This window comes from Mixophyes fleayi, chromosome 1 (genome assembly GCF_038048845.1).
Source record: "Mixophyes fleayi isolate aMixFle1 chromosome 1, aMixFle1.hap1, whole genome shotgun sequence".
Taxonomy (NCBI): Eukaryota; Metazoa; Chordata; class Amphibia; order Anura; family Limnodynastidae; genus Mixophyes; species Mixophyes fleayi.
Window position 1 is genome coordinate 89,318,449 of NC_134402.1, and position 20,899 is coordinate 89,339,347.

At 38.9% G+C, this 20,899-nt stretch overlaps 1 protein-coding gene across 2 annotated transcripts in view; it reads left to right on the forward strand.

The window, feature by feature from the left end:
* Positions 1-20,899, forward strand: part of LOC142139997 (putative ATP-dependent RNA helicase DDX60) — a 382,899-nt gene that overhangs the window by 46,377 nt on the left and 315,623 nt on the right. For both annotated transcript variants that reach the window (XM_075197859.1, XM_075197866.1), the window contains exon 6: positions 6,901-7,239. In XM_075197859.1, coding sequence (XP_075053960.1) covers positions 6,901-7,239 — 339 coding nt within the window. The remainder of the gene's footprint in view (positions 1-6,900; positions 7,240-20,899) is intronic.

Sequence of the window (20,899 nt, forward strand, 5' to 3'; positions counted from 1 at the left end):
TATATATATATATATATATATATATGTATACATATATATATATATATATATATATGTATATATATATATATATATATATATATATATATATATATATATGTATACATATATATATATATATATATATATATATATATATATATATATATGTATACATATATATATATATATATATATATATATATATATATATATGTATACATATATATATATATATATGTATACATATATATATATATATATATATATATATGTATATATATAAATATATAAACATATAGTTACATCACATGCATTTCAGTACAGTTATCTGTTGTGTTATGGCTCTTTACTGCCACCTAGTTTTTCACCATACACATATAAAGGTGAGGGGCAGCCTTAACCTTTTTTTTATATAGATCTAATTTCTATGTGACTTTTAATATCCTTATATTTAACAGTAGGGGATACATTAACCAGTATATTTTACACAGTACCTTCTGTACTTCATTCCTTTATCTTGGTTACTGTAGCTAGAGGTTACATGGCAAACACAATTAGGCTGGGAACACACTACAGTGTTTTCAGCCAATTATCGGGCCAATAAAACGATAAATGACCGCTAGGCGTGATATTGCATTAGTGTACTGTATACATTGCAACAATGAACGATTATTGTTCCAAAGCTCATCGTATCATTTCATTTGATTTTTAAACCAAACTAAAAATCTCGTTCAACAATGGAATTATGTTGTTCCAATTATGCAGTGTGTATGCACTCAAGACCAACAGTGTCCATAGATCTTTATGGAGTGTGTAGAGTCAAAATCTTTTCAGCCGATGGTTATGACAGATGAAGAGCACAGATCTAAAGGCAAATCCTGCAAAACATGTATAGTGTGTACACATGAATCGTTATGCTGATTGGGATGTTTTGTTTTTTCAGTCGTTAGTAAAATCGTTAATGATATCACATCAGGAGTAATTTTCTGTAGTGTGTACCCAACCTTACTCACTATTTCAGTACCTGCCTATGCTCTGCCTCCAACTCACAGACCCATGTATGAGTTGTCACAGAAAGCCGCAGATCTCTCACACAGCATGATTGTGACAGCTTCCTGTTCATGATACAAAACTAAACAAAAGAGAAAAACAAATATACTTTAAAAAAATAATACAAATATCAAAGTCTTTCATATCTATGTTAAAAATGAAAAACTTCAAGAGAAAACTTTTTAAACAGGCATTAAATCAGACTGTCATATTGTCCAGTAGCTATAGATGGTAATCTGCACACTAAAAAGGAACATGTTAATAAAACTGCTTGATATAAAAATATCCTGCTAAAGAAGACAAAATAAAATTAAAACTATAAATGTCATTAAAAGATCAATAATATTAAGTTAAAAATAACAAACATGAAAATTCCATAAACAGGAAATAACGATAAGACCAGTATATTGCAAGCCATAACACCTAACCAGTAGGCCAAAAAGTATACTCTTTCAATTTAGACTAAAAAATGTATAAGCGTCTATCAGAAACAGATATTATGAACTAAAGAGTGATGTAAAGTCAATGAGTAACTAACAATATAAGACTAAGGGTCAAACCCGAGATCCTAGACTCCAACCATTACAATATAGGTTTCATAATTTAATGACACACCCACCAATGGCGCTGTGGTTGTTTATAATAATAGTATCAAATGATTAGATGGATGAACAATGAGACAGTAAATCAGAGTTCAATATTGTCAATTAAATGACCGAGAGTTCTCCTTGGAAGTAAAAGTTATTTTATATACAGATAATCTTCATTATCCAGTCTCAGATTTCATATCATGTGTAGAAGATGTATGTGTTTCCATATTCATACCATAAAAAGTAAGAGAAAACGCATTTCATAGTATATTATCATTTAAAATTATGTTTATTTATTATAATAAATATATATATATATAAAAGAGTAATACATTCATGCATTATTATTCAAGAAAATAAAAAAATATATATATAAATAATAAATAGTAATTCTCCACAAAAGAAGTAAGGGCTGCCTACCAGATTAAACCGATGGTCTGGGCATCTCAATACATAGTAGTCCACTGGATTCTCTCAAAATAAATTGCAGAGTAAATGGCGGTCAGAACAGCAAAGTGAATGGATCACAGATTTGTCAGATTAGCCAATGCATTTCGACCTGCTGGTGGTCTTTATCAAGGCATACATCTAATATAGTCATGGTCCATCTTTTATAGTGTCACCAAACACTTCCACACCAATCAGTACGTTCAAAAACCACTTAATAGAATTATACATCTCCTATGAAGTTATTCACTAATACAGGGTAAACAGTAATTTTCACCCTACTTTACATTTTCTCAATATTCTTAAATTGCTAAACATTTGTCATTTATAATAAAAAGTTACAGCGCTTTTTCGATCATGTGATCATTTAAAACAGATTCAATAATATTCAAACCACATGATCAGCAAAAAGACGCTGCATCTGATACAGCCACAGTGATATTTTTCTTGTAAGTGAATTGTCATATAATTCATCAAGGTATGTTAAACACTTTTGATAGTAAGATCGCTAAATTTTATTCCAAACATATGATCGTCCGTGAATGGAGGGGACGAAAAGAACCTTTGAGCTAACATGGTTAAATTCCGATCACATGATCGTCCAAAAATGGAGGGTGACACAGAGTGTCAGGATTCAAACCCAGGGCTTCTGCCTCTGTGGACTGCTGCTCTACCGACTGAGCTATTCTGACTGCTGGACAGTTCCTTGCCTTTATTCTATGTTCCAGATCAGTTCCTGTGATCTCCTGATGTTCCAGCATGCCTTATCTCCACTCCTTGACTTCCTATAAAAGCCTGGCCAGTTCCTGTCTCCAGTGCCGGATTATTGTGCTCCTGGACTGTGATCAAGCTCCTGCTCCTGTTGCTCTTCCTGGTTCCCAGCATTAACTACTCGTGTACCGAAATTGGCTTACCCTCCACTCCGCCTCTTCCTGAACCATTGGACCTCCTCGCCTCACTGTGTACCGAACCTGGATAGGTTTGACCATTCTTACCATCTACCTCCTGTTAGCAAGCCTTCCCCCCTACCACTGGGCTCCTATCCAGTCTCCGGACCGTGACACAGAGTTTGAAATCAATACAATACTTTGCCAGATTACAGAGCAGTATATAATGGTTTTAAATAACAACAATTCTAGCAAAGTTCGATTCCGATCACATGATCAGACAGGAACGGAGACGCAGAGTTATAAACCAATCCGAATTTGCTAAAAATAGACTACATTACCCATATTGCAAAGCGACATGTAGTAATTTTGTGTTGCCCATCATGTGACAAAAGTAAACCTATCACAGTCAACGTCTTATCACATTCTTATTCCCATATTAAAAGGTGAGTATTGTTCAAAAATATACACTTGTATTTTTGAATTGACAAGAGGTATTAATAATATCCTATATAAAATGATCCTAAAGGTATATTTTGACAAATCAATATTGGAATTAGAATTAGATAGATCTAGATACCTAATCACATATTATTTTAATACAAACGAAATATACTTTAGATGCCACGAAAAATTTATCCTTATTCCAATTCACAAAAAAGAATGAATAATGAACTAAGAAAAAACCATTTTCATTTAATTAAATACATTTAGAGAAACCAATGAAGCTCAAAGTCTAAATTTAGACCATTTGGTAATAAAGTTTATGGATCCAAAACATTTCTTTCTTGGCTAATTTAGTAAGAGTGTCTTTATCCTTCCAATCTGGTTCGATCATACTAATACCCATGAAATCCACAATACATTTCTAAGAACATGTATGTAACTTCTTAAAATGATTTAACAGGCGATGAGTTGTTAAACCCTTCTTTATATTACTCAAATGTTCTGCCATCCGAACTTTAAAGGCTCTTGTTGTGCGACCTATATAATATTTGCTACAACTGCATTTCAAAAGATATATAACATTTTGGCACACAGTGGCTAAGTGGTTAGTACTTCTGCCTCACAGCACTGGGGTCGTGAGTTCAATTCCTGACCATGGCCTTATCTGTGTGGAGTTTGGATGTTCTCCCTTTGTTTGTGTGGGTTTCCTCTGGGTCCTTCGGTTTCCTCCCACACTCCAAAACATACTAGTAGGTTAATTGGCTGCTATCAAAATTGACCCTAGTCTCTCTCTCTCTCTCTCTCTCTGTCTGTCTGTGTGTTTGTTAGAGAATTTAGACTGTAAGCTCCAATGGGGCAGGGACTGATGTGAATGAGTTCTCTGTACAGCACTGCGGAACAGTAGCGCTATATAAATAAATGGTGATGATGATGATGATACTGTTACACTTAATAAATTGGTTAATTCTATATTTTTTTCTTTGTACTTCGAACTCTATAATTCTGCTGTTTTTGTTATCTGAGTATGTATGCCTACACATCTGACAGATTCCACATCTGTGGAACCCTGTAGAAGCTATAGGTCTCTTCTTATCGGTAACTGTTGCTTTAACCTTTGAGTCATTCATAACTTCTCCCTGTCCTTCAAACCTCACATTCCGTCCCTCTTCAAATCCTACCGTGTCCACCTCTGGAATACATCCAAGATACAGCCTTTACGGCCCTTAGGGTGTGTTCTTGCTCTTATGTCCTATGAAGAGTAGGAAGCAGGTGCAGAAATAGCCTAATACTGCCAGCTTAGCTGGTATTGGGGGTCCCCCCAAAATTGCAAATGCCAGTACTATGCTATGCTAGCCCGGGCTGGTGGCACTATAACAGGTAAACCCACAGCATGGGTTTCTCCTGCGAAGTACCAAACCAGTCCAAGGCTGGTCAGAATGGTGCGGAATTCCCTAGATGTTCCCGTAGCATTAACTATCCCCATGCTGATAGCACTAGGGCTCCTCCCACACCCCTGATGCAGTGTGCATGGCTTAATAAGTGAAACTAAGAATTAATTAGTCATTTTGTCCATGGTGCTCTTCAGGTCTCTGAATTCCAAGGCCACCATTTAGTGGTAGGATATGCTGGTACCTTGTGTACTACAAGTACCAGCATACCCATGGCTGCAAGGGCATGCTGGCACTTGGGGAACCACAAGTGCCAACATGCCTTGGCAGCTAGGGCCTGCTGGAACCTAGTACACCAGGAAAAATATAAATACTGCTGGGTTTTGCTAATTCAATCTTATTTTAACTCATTAACTCAAACACATCTCACCAGGGTTGTGGAAATAACCCTAATTCTAGCAGTGCGGGGCTTGTTAATTGTAAGGGGGGGCCCACATTTTTGGTCTGATCCCCTAGGAAATTCATCCCTTTGCTGACTGGCCTAAGACAGATTTGGTACTAGGGCAAGGGAACTCCATACTGCGGGTTTTTCTATTAAAGGGCCATCATTTCTGGGTAGCATAGCCTAGTGCTGGTATTTTCAATTTTGGGGGGACCCCACCCTTTTAGTCTCCCTGATTTTTTCCCAGTACTAGTCTAGACTGGTACACTAGGACTGGTTTGACCTTTTAGAGGGTAACGGTGGTTGTTTTAAAAACAAAACAAAAACTTCTCAGCCTTACAGCCTGTAGCCTATGATATGCTTAAAGGGTATCATGTGCTTTTAATGTATGATACTTTTTAGCATATCTTACTGAAATGTATGCATTTTGCGTACTATGCAGATTCGCAAGTATCTTAAGGACACAATTTAAGCTTACGCTTTAAGGGTAAATTGCGCCTAACTCTACATAAGGCTCTCAGAGCATGTCTATTATAACCAACAAGTGAGAGACAACATAATGTATCTCTTGTTTATAATTAAAATGTTGTGTTGTCTCACACATTAGACAGATAACAGCATCACTAACTCTGTGCCTGGATGTGACCCTCCAAGTTATAAGGACAGCTGTCTTAGTCTTGCCCATTGCAACCAACCAGATTCTATCTGTCATTTTTATAGTACAGATAAGGAAATGAAAGGAGACATCTGATTGATTACTATATACATTTTAGGATGGAAAATCAGAACAAATGAGACCACACTCCCTACCTGTCTAAATTAGGTCCATATCCACCAAAACCCTGCCCATCAGTGTCCTGATAAATGGGACTATTTAAAACAAAACGTGACTGTAGATAAGTATGTTATTATTGATAGCATTGACATTTTTCTACTTAACCCTTCTTTCTGAAATGTTTCTTTAAATAATATTCCTATATGATTTAGAAGTTAAATTAAAACATCTTGACTGTATATCCTTTGCCTCCTGTTATCTTTTCAGCCATTTAGATGTGCTACAGGCAAATAACGTAGTAATTATAATTGCTGTATGAAGAAAATGACTTCAAAGCACTGGGAATCGGAGGTTCTACGGAACCTCCCGCATAGTAAATATACCCCATTGTCTTGAGGCTTTACTATGGGAATATATCAAGATTAAATCCTTACTACATTTTTCTTTTATGTTTTCTTTTTTACTTTAGAGAACAACTATTATCTTATATTTTAAAAATAATTTCAGTTTATAGCTCTCCCTGTCACAATTTTGTACCCCCAAAAATGTTGCTTTCCCATTCCCAAAGCCTTGCGCCCTAGGCTGCAGCCTAGTCAGAATATTGGATAATCAGTCCCTGTCACCCATCACCTCTGTCCTCACATCCTGCTTTTTCCTATACTTGTCTAGCTTACCGTGGACTGCAAAAAATGGCACTGTTGTGCACCAGTGCTCTAAAGAGAATTTTGTAAAGTAGTATCTGTTGCTGTTTATTAGGTTGCTAACTTTGTGTTTGGGTGACCATATAAATTCTGTATAGTGTCAGTAAATAAACTATATGTAAATGTTTAAACACATACAAATACAACATTTGTAATGATTCTCTTATGATTTTATTTTATACTATTCTTAGGATATGGAGCAAATGTATCTTGAATGGCCTCATTTGATGTCCTTGCGTACACAGCTTATGCTGCACCTACTGAATAATACAGACACAGTTGTACACACATTTTCAAACTTTCTTTCTGAAGAATGGAAAACCTTTCTCCAGGAAGAGTCTCCTTACTTTTTGATGATTTCTGATGAAGGAATGAGCTATCAACAAACATATTTTTTAAATATGCTAATGCTAACTGCTCTGGGAAACCAAATTGATGTTGTGCTCACTGCTGGACAGGAGTCCGATCACCTCAGAGTGTATGGATATCATGCCAAATCAACAAGATCAGACAAGAATTATATACAAAAGGTAAGATCAAGGAAATGTGCAGTTGAAAAAATTTGGATATTTAAAATATGTATATATTGCATTGTACGAGGTTATGCTCAAATCTAGGGGTCTTTTGCTTTCATTGTATACATGGCTAAAAATAGTGATAGAGCAGCGGCACAAAAACATGGGAGTTTAGTAAAAGATATGAAACATAGTGGCAGAGTACTGGTTGATGGGATAGTCATTTTAGAAAAGAAGATAGACCAAGGAGGGCCTCACCCAGAAGTGAAATGGTCGGAGAAAGACCACGGACATTTTAATTTCAGCATTATACAGCATGTGTGACACAATGTAGACAGTCAGTAATAAAAGCTCATTATATGGATAGCAGGATCAGTACACATATTAGACAAGTAAATAGACAAAGGTGGGTTGCACTCAGAAGTTAAGTGGTGGGAGAAAAACCACCAACTTACTTATAAGTCTCAATATTAGACAGCATGTGTGACACAATGTAGAGAGGCAGTAATAAAATCACATTAGACAGATAGCAGCATCAATAGACATTTTAGAAAAGAACATAGACCTAGCCCAGAAGTGAAGTGTTGGGATAAAGACCACGGATATAATATTTGAAATGTTAGACAGCATGCATAACACATTGTAGAAAGACAGCAATAAAAGTTCATTAGATAGGATAGCAGCGGCATCAATAGACATTTTAGGATGCCTATTTTAGAAAAGAAGATAGACCTAAGTGGCCTGCACTCTGAAGTAATGTGGTGGGAGAAAGAGCATGAACACAATATTTTTAAATTTATACAGCATTTGTGACATATTGTAAAAATGATTTCTTTGGGCCCCCACAAAAGAGAAAACATTTTTTGTTGTTGCTTGTTGAACTGTAGATTATAACAATTTACAAATATATATGATGTGGTCAGGCAGCGGCACTAAGAAATTGTCATGGTAGAAAAGGAGATATACCATGTAGGTGAACATTAGACAGAATGTGTGACACACTGGAGAGCGACAGCAACGACAGTAAACAGAGCTCATTAGGTGGATAGCAGTGGTATCAATAAACATAATAATAGATCAAGATAAAAGATAATAGATCAAGGCCATAATGTAAAATAGTGCAAGATGGAATTGTCCTTGGGACCTCTCACCCACTAATATGTTAAAAAGGACATGCACAATTTAACAAACCAAGCACTTCAGCAAAAGGGAATGGCACTTATATGGCTGAAGTGCTTGATTTTTTTTGGCCCCTACAAAAAAAAATATTTTGGCTGTTGCTTGTAGAATAGATAGGGATTTTAACAATTTACTAATGGGCATTAGGTTAACAGTGGTTATCTTCCACAATGTTGACTGTATAATCACCCTCTTCCTCATTCTCGTCACTGTTGTCATTATCATTAGAACAAAAATATTAGTTCATCACCACTGGAATACAACGTTACAGATCCTGTTTGCAATTGGTGGGAACAACGGCATTCCTCATACAATTTGTAGTTCATTTTGATGAACACCAGTTTTTTGGAAGTAGCCTCCTTCGATGATCGTTCACAATATTCCCGTCTGTGGTAAACAGTCTTCCGAGAACAAAGGAGTGTAGGCAGCTTAAGTACACCATAGCTAATTCATACATTGAGCTCCAGATTGACTTTTTTTCCATCTAGATTTAAAAGTTATTGTCGAAGATGCTAATGTGTACATTGTCATTAAAGTAATCCTACACCATTCTTCTACTACAAGGTGTATTTGATTGAGACATGGCAGAGGTGTCAATATATTTGGGCATTTATTTTACGCCTGACCAGATGTCATAATAATCTTTCACATTGGTGTGCTGTGTTGACTCTTAGTAAAGGTAAGTTTTTGTCTGGAAATAGCAATTTTAGGAGAAGTTGAAGCTGGGTACGTGTCATGTGTGACTTGAGCCGACAGCTTTCTCACAAGGATCTTGTTGCATATGTAGATTTGTGTAAGTTGGAAAATTTAGTAAATCCACATTCAAGATAATGCAAATCTTTGCACTCTAGCAAAGTGAATAAAGAACTTTATCTACAAGGCCAACATATTTACCATTATCGCTTACTTTCAACTCCTCCTTCTCCAGCTGCTTTTGAAGTAGTTTGATTAAGTGTATGACTTGACTCAAGCTGGAAATGTCTGAACTCCCTTCATTTAGTATAATTTAAAATGGTTTGAGTAGCCTGCATAAAACTGAAAGGATTCTCCAATGTGCTGCAGTAAAGTAACATGTCCCCCCTCTCCATATTTCATGGCTTTATGTGTAAGACTTGATGGCTTGTTGATGTTCCTCAAGTCACTGAAGCATATAAATTGTGAAATTCCACCTCATTACTACCTCTTCAGTTGGCGACATGGAAGGTCTTTTTTTTTTAAGCTGTTGCAATGTTCTATGCTAAATGTCAAAAATGGGCAGAACGTTTAGGAGCCACAGACAGTATCTCCTGCACTGACCTGTCATTTTGTAAGAAATACTGAACCACCAATTTTATTGTGTATGCAAAGCATAGTACTTGTTATAATTCATGCAGTCATAATGCACACGCAATGTTCGCTCTGTTATCGGCAATAAGGAATCCTAAGGAGAGTCTTAGCGGGGTGAGCCATTTTGTTATGATATTCCTGAGTTTTTCAAGCACATTGACACTGGTATGTTTCTTAGCAAAGTCAGCAATACAGACAGTAGCTTGCCTGTGAATAACCTGGCATTGTGTGCTAGCGCTAGTATGCTGAAAGGACAAGGAGGATGATAATGATGCTACAGGCACTGCTGCTGCTGATAGCGATATACTTATCCAGTGGGCTTTCACGATCATGTAGTCTTTTGTTTGACAAGTACCACTTCTCCAAATATGCGTATTTAGGTGAATAGCCGGTACAATGGCATTTCCTAGGGACTGAATTACTTTTTGCTTAACCTCCTGGGACAGCGGAGGGATTGCTGTAAGGGAGAAATGGGATTGAGATGGAATTTGATAGCGTGGACACATGACCTCAACTAAATCCTGATACATTGATGAAAATTGGACACAGATCCAATGATAACATTACTGTCATGGCTTTAGTGATCCACTGTGCAATAGGATGCTGGCTATCATACTTGTTTCCTCTTGCAAACACTTCTTTCACAGACAAATGTTGTTTAAAAATATGCTAAATCTTCTTGGTCCCATTCTGTATAGAGGTTTCACCCACAGCAACAGAAGTTATAAAATGCAAGGATGCCTCTTGGGAATCATGGATTGCATTAGGAAAGTCAGTTTGCATTTAAAATTTTGATTCTGGACTATGTACTAATAATGAGGTGGTTGATGATGAAGGTGTTGATGGTGAAGATTAAATGAGGTGTGTATCCCTTCTGCTGCTTGCTAATGCTGGACTGCTTGTCACTATACACAATTTTCCACCTTTTGATAAACTGCTTGAATGAATTTGTTGCAAATGACATAACAGGGAGGAGGTGCCTAAACTGTTTATGTCCCTCTACTTATTGTGGCATCACAAAGGCTACTGATGCTTTGACAAATGTTGTATGGGTTGGGATAAAAATATTTTCACACACAAGAGTTGGTATTTTTAGTATTATGCACTGGCATGACAATGCACCTATCATTGGCAAGAGGTAATACAACTGATGGCTGCCTTACTTGAACACAATCATCATCATCCTCCTCATTATTTTGTTTAAGTACAACACATTCATCATTTTCAGATCAACAATTATTTACCACATTCTGTTGCACAATAGCAAGTTTCAAAGTTGCATTCTCAATTTTTATGTCTAAATCCTCATCACATTTTCAAATGGTTGGAAAATTGTGGAAGAAGGCTGCCCTATAATTACACAAAATACTAAAGGGTCTCCGGCGCTAATAGGCAATAAACAAACAAATGAATATAGATAGGACATCAAGTGCAGCAAATCAAACAGAGGAAGTGCAAATCCTCTAAATAAATATAAAAACAGATAAACAGATTGCGCATAAGATGTCCTTAATATAGAGAAATACAGTATGATAATAAGACCAAAACAATAATGGATATAAACTAATATTTACTAAATATACAGAGAGTTAAAACAATTTAATACATGTACCAATATAACACATGATCCAGTGCACAGGCTCAATGACCCTTTAGAAAAAAAAACACAAAATGTGTTTTATATTCCACAGAACTTCCAATGTTTCCAAGAAATGTCCTAGAACGATTAGATAAAAAATGTTGGACAAAAGATGTATACAAAGGCTCCGTAGTGTCAAATCACAACATAGCTTCAGATGACAACTTGCCACATACTGAATAAAGCGATGGGGGTGATTAATTATGCACCTCTTTGATGTTGGTTATATCGCATTCATATGGCAGCGGTAAATTGCAAGTATAAAGGGTGTATCCGTCTTGCATATCTTAATGTAGCCAAAATAGAATGAATCCAGCCATAAATAAAGGAGTCAAGCTTACCCGCCTCGATAGTCCAGATAGAAAATGTAAGTCCGCCGTCTGAGCGGCTAGGCGGTCCAAAACAAACTTGAATATTGGTGCGCACCAGTGAATCCGTCCGGACAACCACAGACTTAAGTGGAAGGTTCCTTGAAAGAGCTTGTAACTGTAAAGAACGCCTCTGGAGACAATGTAACAAGGGTCTTCACAATAAATGAGGCCAGAGAGAAAGAGTATAATTACTCCGTAGAGCCAGCAAAACCTTGCGACGCGTTTCGTCTGTCAAAGCAGACTTTTTCAAGCAATAAGCTGACTCTCTCTTCACTTGGTATTTATTGGGTAAGAAAAGGGGGAGGAAATACCTCATCAAATTAATAGCAACCACCTGTAGATGTTTTAAGACAATATGTTCACTCATTGGTAAGGCTCACATCTTTATGTCATTGTAGCCAAATGCATTCATAGTAATATAGACACATAAGGATATTGTGTCAAACAATATAAAAATAGTTTAAAAATGAACATAAATTCACCTGCATAGGTCTATTAATGAGCCTGTGCACAAAAACATCCATGTACATTTAGGATACAAAATTTCTTCTAAAAAAGGTCAGTTATTAAACCTGTGCACATACAGAACAACAAGATTATAATAATATATATACATAATGGAAAACCATTAGTATCTTATCATCATTGTGTCATCCTAAAATACACATACAAATACAAATTGAAAAATTAATATATGATAAATTATAAAATAAAATAAAATAAAATAAAATAAAATAAAAATAAATAAATAAATATAAATAAAAATAAATAAAAATAAAAATAAATAAAAATAAAATTAAAAATAAAAATAAATATAAATAAAAATAAATAAAAATAAAAATAAAGATAAATAAAAATAAATATAAATATAAAAAAAACAAAAGATATGTGTTTATATATGCGCATAATTGTATATATGTAGATATATATAAAAAAAATATATATCGTAAACTCCAAAAATACATTTAATAGGAAAACATGTTTAGGATATCGTATATTATCTAATAGTATCAGAGTCCGGCATAAAAATAAATATAAAAACACAAATAAGACCTGGAGTAAAGGTAAATGTAGCTGATTACTGAATATGTCACTAACCAAAGATTCTATGTCTAGCATTATGGTCTTGTGACAGAAAACAAAACCACAAAACTATAAATACCAATCATTGAATTCCATGGTTTCATTTAAGCCATCTGGAAACATGGTTTGCAGTTTGAACATCCATGAGACTTCGCTTTTACAAAGTCTCTTAAATCTATCTCCTCCTCTTTGTGTATAATCAATTTTCTCAACCCCAGTAACTAATAAGCCCTGAGGATTGTTATTGTGGTTCTCATAGAAATGTCTGGACACACTATGATTTTGTATGCCCTTAAGGATGTTTAATCTATGTTCTCTGAACCGGCATTTCAGAGAGCGAGTAGTTCTACCTACGTACTGGAGCCCGCATGGGCACTCCAGCACGTAGATGACATAGGTAGTGTCACAATTGATGAACTGAGAGATAGAATGTACAGACCCATTACTATTAGACTTAATACTAGAAGAACCTTTACTGACAAAATCACAGGTGAGACATATCTTCTTCCCACATTTAAAACAACCCAAGGGTAATAATAATAAAAACGAGTCTGGCGAAGCATCTAAAAATGTAAATAAGGTTTATAATAATGATAGCAACAAGAACAGAAATGGAAGTGGAAATGAAAGTAGGGAAAAAAGGAAAGATAACAATCCAAATAATTCCTTAATTTATATCTCTAAATTCAATAACAAATCCTATATGATCAGTAAGATCATTAAGAATAACTATAGGATTTTGCAACAAGATACTATTTAAAATGATGTTCTTGAACAGACTCCTAGAATTGTATACAAGAAAAATAGTAATTTACAGAACCTATTGGCCCCTAGTGTCCTGAATACTAAAAAGAGAAAAATTGAAGATCCATCCTGGTTACCATCGAAACCCTTGGGTTGTTTTAAATGTGGGAAGAAGATATGTCTCACCTGTGATTTTGTCAGTAAAGGTTCTTCTAGTATTAAGTCTAATAGTAATGGGTCTGTACATTCTATCTCTCAGTTCATCAATTGTGACACTACCTATGTCATCTACGTGCTGGAGTGCCCATGCGGGCTCCAGTACGTAGGTAGAACTACTCGCTCTCTGAAATGCCGGTTCAGAGAACATAGATTAAACATCCTTAAGGGCATACAAAATCATAGTGTGTCCAGACATTTCTATGAGAACCACAATAACAATCCTCAGGGCTTATTAGTTACTGGGGTTGAGAAAATTGATTATACACAAAGAGGAGGAGATAGATTTAAGAGACTTTGTAAAAGCGAAGTCTCATGGATGTTCAAACTGCAAACCATGTTTCCAGATGGCTTAAATGAAACCATGGAATTCAATGATTGGTATTTATAGTTTTGTGGTTTTGTTTTCTGTCACAAGACCATAATGCTAGACATAGAATCTTTGGTTAGTGACATATTCAGTAATCAGCTACATTTACCTTTACTCCAGGTCTTATTTGTGTTTTTATATTTATTTTTATGCCGGACTCTGATACTATTAGATAATATACGATATCCTAAACATGTTTTCCTATTAAATGTATTTTTGGAGTTTACGATATATATTTTTTTTATATATATCTACATATATACAATTATGCGCATATATAAACACATATCTTTTGTTTTTTTTATATTTATATTTATTTTTATTTATCTTTATTTTTATTTTTATTTATTTTTATTTATATTTATTTTTATTTTTAATTTTATTTTTATTTATTTTTATTTTTATTTATTTTTATTTATATTTATTTATTTATTTTTATTTTATTTTATTTTATTTTATTTTATAATTTATCATATATTAATTTTTCAATTTGTATTTGTATGTGTATTTTAGGATGACACAATGATGATAAGATACTAATGGTTTTCCATTATGTATATATATTATTATAATCTTGTTGTTCTGTATGTGCACAGGTTTAATAACTGACCTTTTTTAGAAGAAATTTTGTATCCTAAATGTACATGGATGTTTTTGTGCACAGGCTCATTAATAGACCTATGCAGGTGAATTTATGTTCATTTTTAAACTATTTTTATATTGTTTGACACAATATCCTTATGTGTCTATATTACTATGAATGCATTTGGCTACAATGACATAAAGATGTGAGCCTTACCAATGAGTGAACATATTGTCTTAAAACATCTACAGGTGGTTGCTATTAATTTGATGAGGTATTTCCTCCCCCTTTTCTTACCCAATAAATACCAAGTGAAGAGAGAGTCAGCTTATTGCTTGAAAAAGTCTGCTTTGACAGACGAAACGCGTCGCAAGGTTTTGCTGGCTCTACGGAGTAATTATACTCTTTCTCTCTGGCCTCATTTATTGTGAAGACCCTTGTTACATTGTCTCCAGAGGCGTTCTTTACAGTTACAAGCTCTTTCAAGGAACCTTCCACTTAAGTCTGTGGTTGTCCGGACGGATTCACTGGTGCGCACCAATATTCAAGTTTGTTTTGGACCGCCTAGCCGCTCAGACGGCGGACTTACATTTTCTATCTGGACTATCGAGGCGGGTAAGCTTGACTCCTTTATTTATGGCTGGATTCATTCTATTTTGGCTACATTAAGATATGCAAGACGGATACACCCTTTATACTTGCAATTTACCGCTGCCATATGAATGCGATATAACCAACATCAAAGAGGTGCATAATTAATCACCCCCATCGCTTTATTCAGTATGTGGCAAGTTGTCATCTGAAGCTATGTTGTGATTTGACACTACGGAGCCTTTGTATACATCTTTTGTCCAACATTTTTTATCTAATCGTTCTAGGACATTTCTTGGAAACATTGGAAGTTCTGTGGAATATAAAACACATTTTGTGTTTTTTTTTCTAAAGGGTCATTGAGCCTGTGCACTGGATCATGTGTTATATTGGTACATGTATTAAATTGTTTTAACTCTCTGTATATTTAGTAAATATTAGTTTATATCCATTATTGTTTTGGTCTTATTATCATACTGTATTTCTCTATATTAAGGACATCTTATGCGCAATCTGTTTATCTGCCCTATATTTACAGTTACAGAAGTGGAAGTTGCTCAATTAATTTATAGGCTCTTAGCAGGTGCTTGAAAGGGTGGGGTTATCCTAAAAGGAACAAACACACAGAAAATTCCCCCTGCACACTGCTATAGCCAGCAAAAGACCTGCCATTCTATTGTAGATAAAAGTGCAAAAGTCTTAGTTGCACACATTTGCAAATGTATGCTAAAGCCACCGTCACTCCATGGCGCTTTTGCTAATAGGGTGATCCTCTAAACTCTAAACAGTGAGAGTGTCACGATCTGCCTGCAGCATACTGCTTTGCCTGGCAGCTCCTAACCTGGACTATCAGACTTTGCTATTTTTGTTAATTCTATGTGTTAACAGCAGTACCTCCATTCACCAGAGGTGCTGCTATTGTGCTTTATTCTTGTGCTTGAGGAGTTAACCTTTATGTTTACTAATTATCTCATGCACCTGGGTCTCATTCCCCTTATATATACACCTGTCACTCCCAGCACACATTGCTGGTTATTGATGTCATATCCTGTTGTTGCACCTTGTGGATTCTTCCTCCTGCCTTGCTACTCTGGTTACATGCTGCATGGAATCTGTTCATACCTCCTGCTTCCCTGCATTAGCTGTGTACCTGCTGGTTTATGGTCATTCATATTACTTCCTGTATCAGCTTGCACCTGGTATCTATGACTACTCTTGATTACCTGTTATTTATACTTTTTCTGCAAATAAACAGAGTGTTTTCACCATATTCGTGGCTCCTAGCTGTACTCCTGTATGTAACCGTGACAGTATAACCAGCCCAAAAAACAGCTTAGGAGTCAGGTGAAAGTTTTTTATTCTGGGACCTTTTTGTTCTGCAATTCATTTTTTGTTTATTTTTGGAACATGTCTGCCTTACCAGCTTTTGAATTGCCACAGCTACAGGCTTTACAAATGGACATAATCCCGTTACGCTCCCAGCTGGCTAAATTTTCCACTTTGCTTATGGACCCACTCAGGAGACTGTCAGATTCTGTCTCTCCTAATTCAGAAGCTGCTGATCTGTCTCAATCCACCTTCTCTGCTGATGAACCTGTGCAAATAGCACCTCTTAAAAGTGCTTCTACAAATTTGCTGTTTTCTAAGAACTATGGGGTAACTAATTCCCAGTTCACAGGTGGTCCACGCCCCCATCTGACCGAAGAGGAGCGACAACGCAGAGTAACAAACAAGTTGTGTCTCTACTGTGCCAGCAATGCACATTTCTTGCAGGACTGTCCTATCCGTAGACCATGTCAGCTTACTGAACCATCTCCTGTTGTTTCCTCTCTGCATTCCAAATCTGTTTATGCTCCACCATTCCTGTTCTCTGGGAAGAGACCCAATCTGCCAGCTCCAGCCGCCTGTCCTGAGGCGCCAGCTCCAGCCACCTGTCCTGAGGCGCCAGCTCCAGCTGCCTGTCCTGAGGCGCCAGCTCCACCCGCCTGTCCTGAGGCGCCAACTCCCTCTGTCTTCTGTTGCGAGGTCCCAGCCTTTGTCTCCTGTTGCAAAGTCCCAGCCTCTGTCTCCTGTTGCGAGGTCCCAGCCTCTGTCTCCTGTTGCGAGGTCCCAGCCTCTGTCTCCTGTTGCGAGGTCCCAGCCTCTGTCTCCTGTTGCGAGGTGCCAGCCTCTGTCTCCTGTTGCGAGGTGCCAGCCTCTGTCTCCTGTTGCAAGGTGCCAGCCTCTGTCTCCTGTTGCAAGGTGCCAGCCTCTGTCTCCTGTTGCGAGGTGCCAGCCTCTGTCTCCTGTTGCGAGGTGCCAGCCTCTGTCTCATGTTGGGAGGTGCCAGCCTCTGTCTCCTGTTGCGAGGTGCCAGCCTCTGTCTCCTGTTGCGAGGTGCCAGCCTCTGTCTCCTGTGCCGAGGTGCCATCATATGCCTCTTGCTCCAAGGTGCCATCATCTGCCTCTTGCGCTGAGTCTCCTGCCACTGTGTCCGGTCCTGAGTCTCCTGCCACTGTGTCCGGTCCTGAGTCTCCTGCCACTGTGTCCGGTCCTGAGTCTCCTGCCGCTGTGTCCGGTCCTGAGTCTCCTGCCACTGTGTCCAGTTCCGAGTCTTCAGCCGCTGTCTCCAGTTCCGAGTCTTCAGCCGCTGTCTCCAGTTCCGAGTCTTCAACCACTGTCTCCAGTTCCGAGTCTTCAGCCGCTGTCTCCAGTTCCGAGTCTTCAGCCGCTGTCTCCAGTTCCGAGTCTTCAGCCGCTGCCTCCAGTTCCGAGTCTTCAGCCGCTGCCTCCAGTACCGAGTCTTCAGCCGCTGCCTCCAGTACCGAGTCTTCAGCCGCTGCCTCCAGTCCCGAGTCTTCAGCCGCTGCCTCCAGTCCCGAGTCTTCAGCCGCTGTCTCTGTTCCTGAGCTACAGCCTGCTCCAGAGGGGGCGCTGCCCTTACAGTCTTCTCCAGAGGGGGCGCTTCCCTTACAGTCTTCTCCAGAGGGGGCGCTGCCCTTACAGTCTTCTCCAGAGGGGGCGCTGCCCTTACAGTCTGCTCCAGAGGGGGCACTGCCCTTACAGTCTGCTCCAGAAGAGTTGCCTGTCCATGCGGTTCAGCCCGAGTTGCCTGTCCATGCGGTTCAGCCCGAATTGGCTGTCCATGCGGTTCAGCCCGAGTTGCCTGTCCATGCGGTTCAGCCCGAGTTGGCTGTCCATGCGGTTCAGCCCGAGTTGCCTGTCTATGCCATTCAGCCCGAGTTGCCTGTCCATGCGGTTCAGCCCGAGTTGCCTGTCCATGCGGTTCAGCCCAAGTTGCTACTCTATGCGGTTCAGCCTGAGTTACCACTTGGTGCCGTCTGCTCTGAGGCTTCTCACAGCGCTGTCTGCTCTGAGGCTTCTCACAGCGCTTTCTGCTCTGAGGCTTCTCACAGCGCTGTCTGCTCTGAGGCTTCTCACAGCGCTGTCTACTCTGAGGCTTCTCACAGCGCTGTCTGCTCTGAGGCTTCTCACAGCGCTGTCTGCTCTGAGGCTTCTCAAAGCGCTGTCTGCTCTGAGGCTTCTCACAGCTCTGTCCCCCCGAGGCTTCTTACAGTGCTGTCCCCTCCGAGGCTTCTCACAGCGCTGTCTCCTCCCAGGCTTCTCACAGCACTGCCCCCTTCAAGGCTTCTCACAGCACTGTCCCCTACAAGTCTGCCGCCCAGTCCGGGCCTGCTGCCAAGTCTGCCGCCCAGTCCGGGCCTGCTGCCAAGTCTGCCACCCAGTCTGGGCCTGCTCTCAAGTCTGCCGCCCAGTCCGGGACTGCTCTCAAGTCTGCCGCCCAGTCCGGGATTGCTCTCAAGTCTGCCGCCCAGTCCGGGCCTGCCTACAAGTCTGCCGCCCAGTCCGGGCCTGCTGCTAAGTCTGCCACCCAGTCCGGGCCTGCTCTCAAGTCTGCCGCCCAGTCCGGGCCTGCCCCCAAGTCTGCCACCCAGTCCGGGCCTGCTGCCAAGTCGTCTGCCAAGTCCGAGCCATCTGTTGCTGAGGGTGCTAAGTCTGAGCCGTTGCCTTTCTTTGAGGGGCACATTTCCCAACTTTGTGCCCTTCTGAAATTTGCTGCCTCTTATATGCCCTCCATACCAGAGCTTGTTAACAACCCTAAGGGACGGGTACTGTTCCTTATTTCGTATTTTAAAAGAGAAGCTTTGGAATGGGCAAATCCATTTATTGAAACCCAAGATCCCATCCTGTTTGACTTACAACGGTTTGTTGAGGAAGTAATCAAAAAGTTTTCTCCAACCCCTGCAGTGCCATCCTGTGGGTCACCTGCGCTTTCAGCAACACTACCCGGCACTACAGTCCGAGAACTACCCTTGTGCTCCACCCAGTTGGCACAGGTCCCAACTCTAAGGAAGTCCCGTAAGAGAGGAGGACGTAAGAAAAGAGGTGGTTCTGCAGTGCTTGAACTGGCATCTGGCATGGCCTCCTTTGCCCTTTTGCCCTTGGACGAGGACTTTTCTGCCGGGCCCCCAATTCTGGACTATGATTCCAATGAATTCAGACATTTTTGGTAATTGGGCGTCTGGAATCCGCCTTTAAGGGAGGGGGTACTGTCACGATCTGCCTGCAGCATACTGCTTTGCCTGGCAGCTCCTAACCTGGACTATCAGACTTTGCTATTTTTGTTAATTCTATGTGTTAACAGCAGTACCTCCATTCACCAGAGGTGCTGCTATTGTGTTTTATTCTTGTGCTTGAGGAGTTAACCTTTATGTTCACTAATTATCTCATGCACCTGGGTGTGTCTCATTCCCCTTATATATACACCTGTCACTCCCAGCACACATTGCTGGTCATTGATGTCATATCCTGTTGTTGCACCTTGTGGATTCTTCCTCCTGCCTTGCTCCTCTGGTTACATGCTGCATGGAATCTGTTCATACCTCCTGCTTCCCTGCATTAGCTGTGTACCTGCTGGTTTCTGCTCATTCATATTACTTCCTGCATCAGCTTGCACCTGGTATCTATGACTACTCTTGATTACCTGTTATTTATACTTTTTCTGCAAATAAACAGAGTGTTTTTACCATATTTGTGGCTCCTAGCTGTACTCCTGTATGTAACCGTGACAGAGAGTCCCATATATTTAGGCCATACCTATATGTGTTTTTAAATTGAGAGCCAACTTACCAAAGAGGTACCCCAGAAGCCCTATAATTACATTGCCAGAATCTGAAATGTCAGACTCATATATAACACTCATCGACACCCTTAGACTGCTCAGGATTCTGTGAATGCCCAATTTGTTCTTCAGGCTCTGTGTTCTTATCATGCAGTGATGTGTCTGTTTTGGAGGTGACTGACCTACATTCAGAGCGAGAAGGTGGTGCATGGGAAGTTACAGAAGATGCATGACCTTATTGGGCACTTTCTATTGCAATGGGCATTCTAGTATGTGTAAAAGCAATAACAGAACCATTACTAGCAAAATCTGGTCATTGCTGAGCCTTTTCTCTCCAGCAAGTGGTATATGGAATGATAGTTATTTACATTTTTTAGACAAATCACCACATACATGAGTAACTTTTACCTTATTCCTTACATCAAGAGCTGATGTTTTCTTTGAGAAAAAG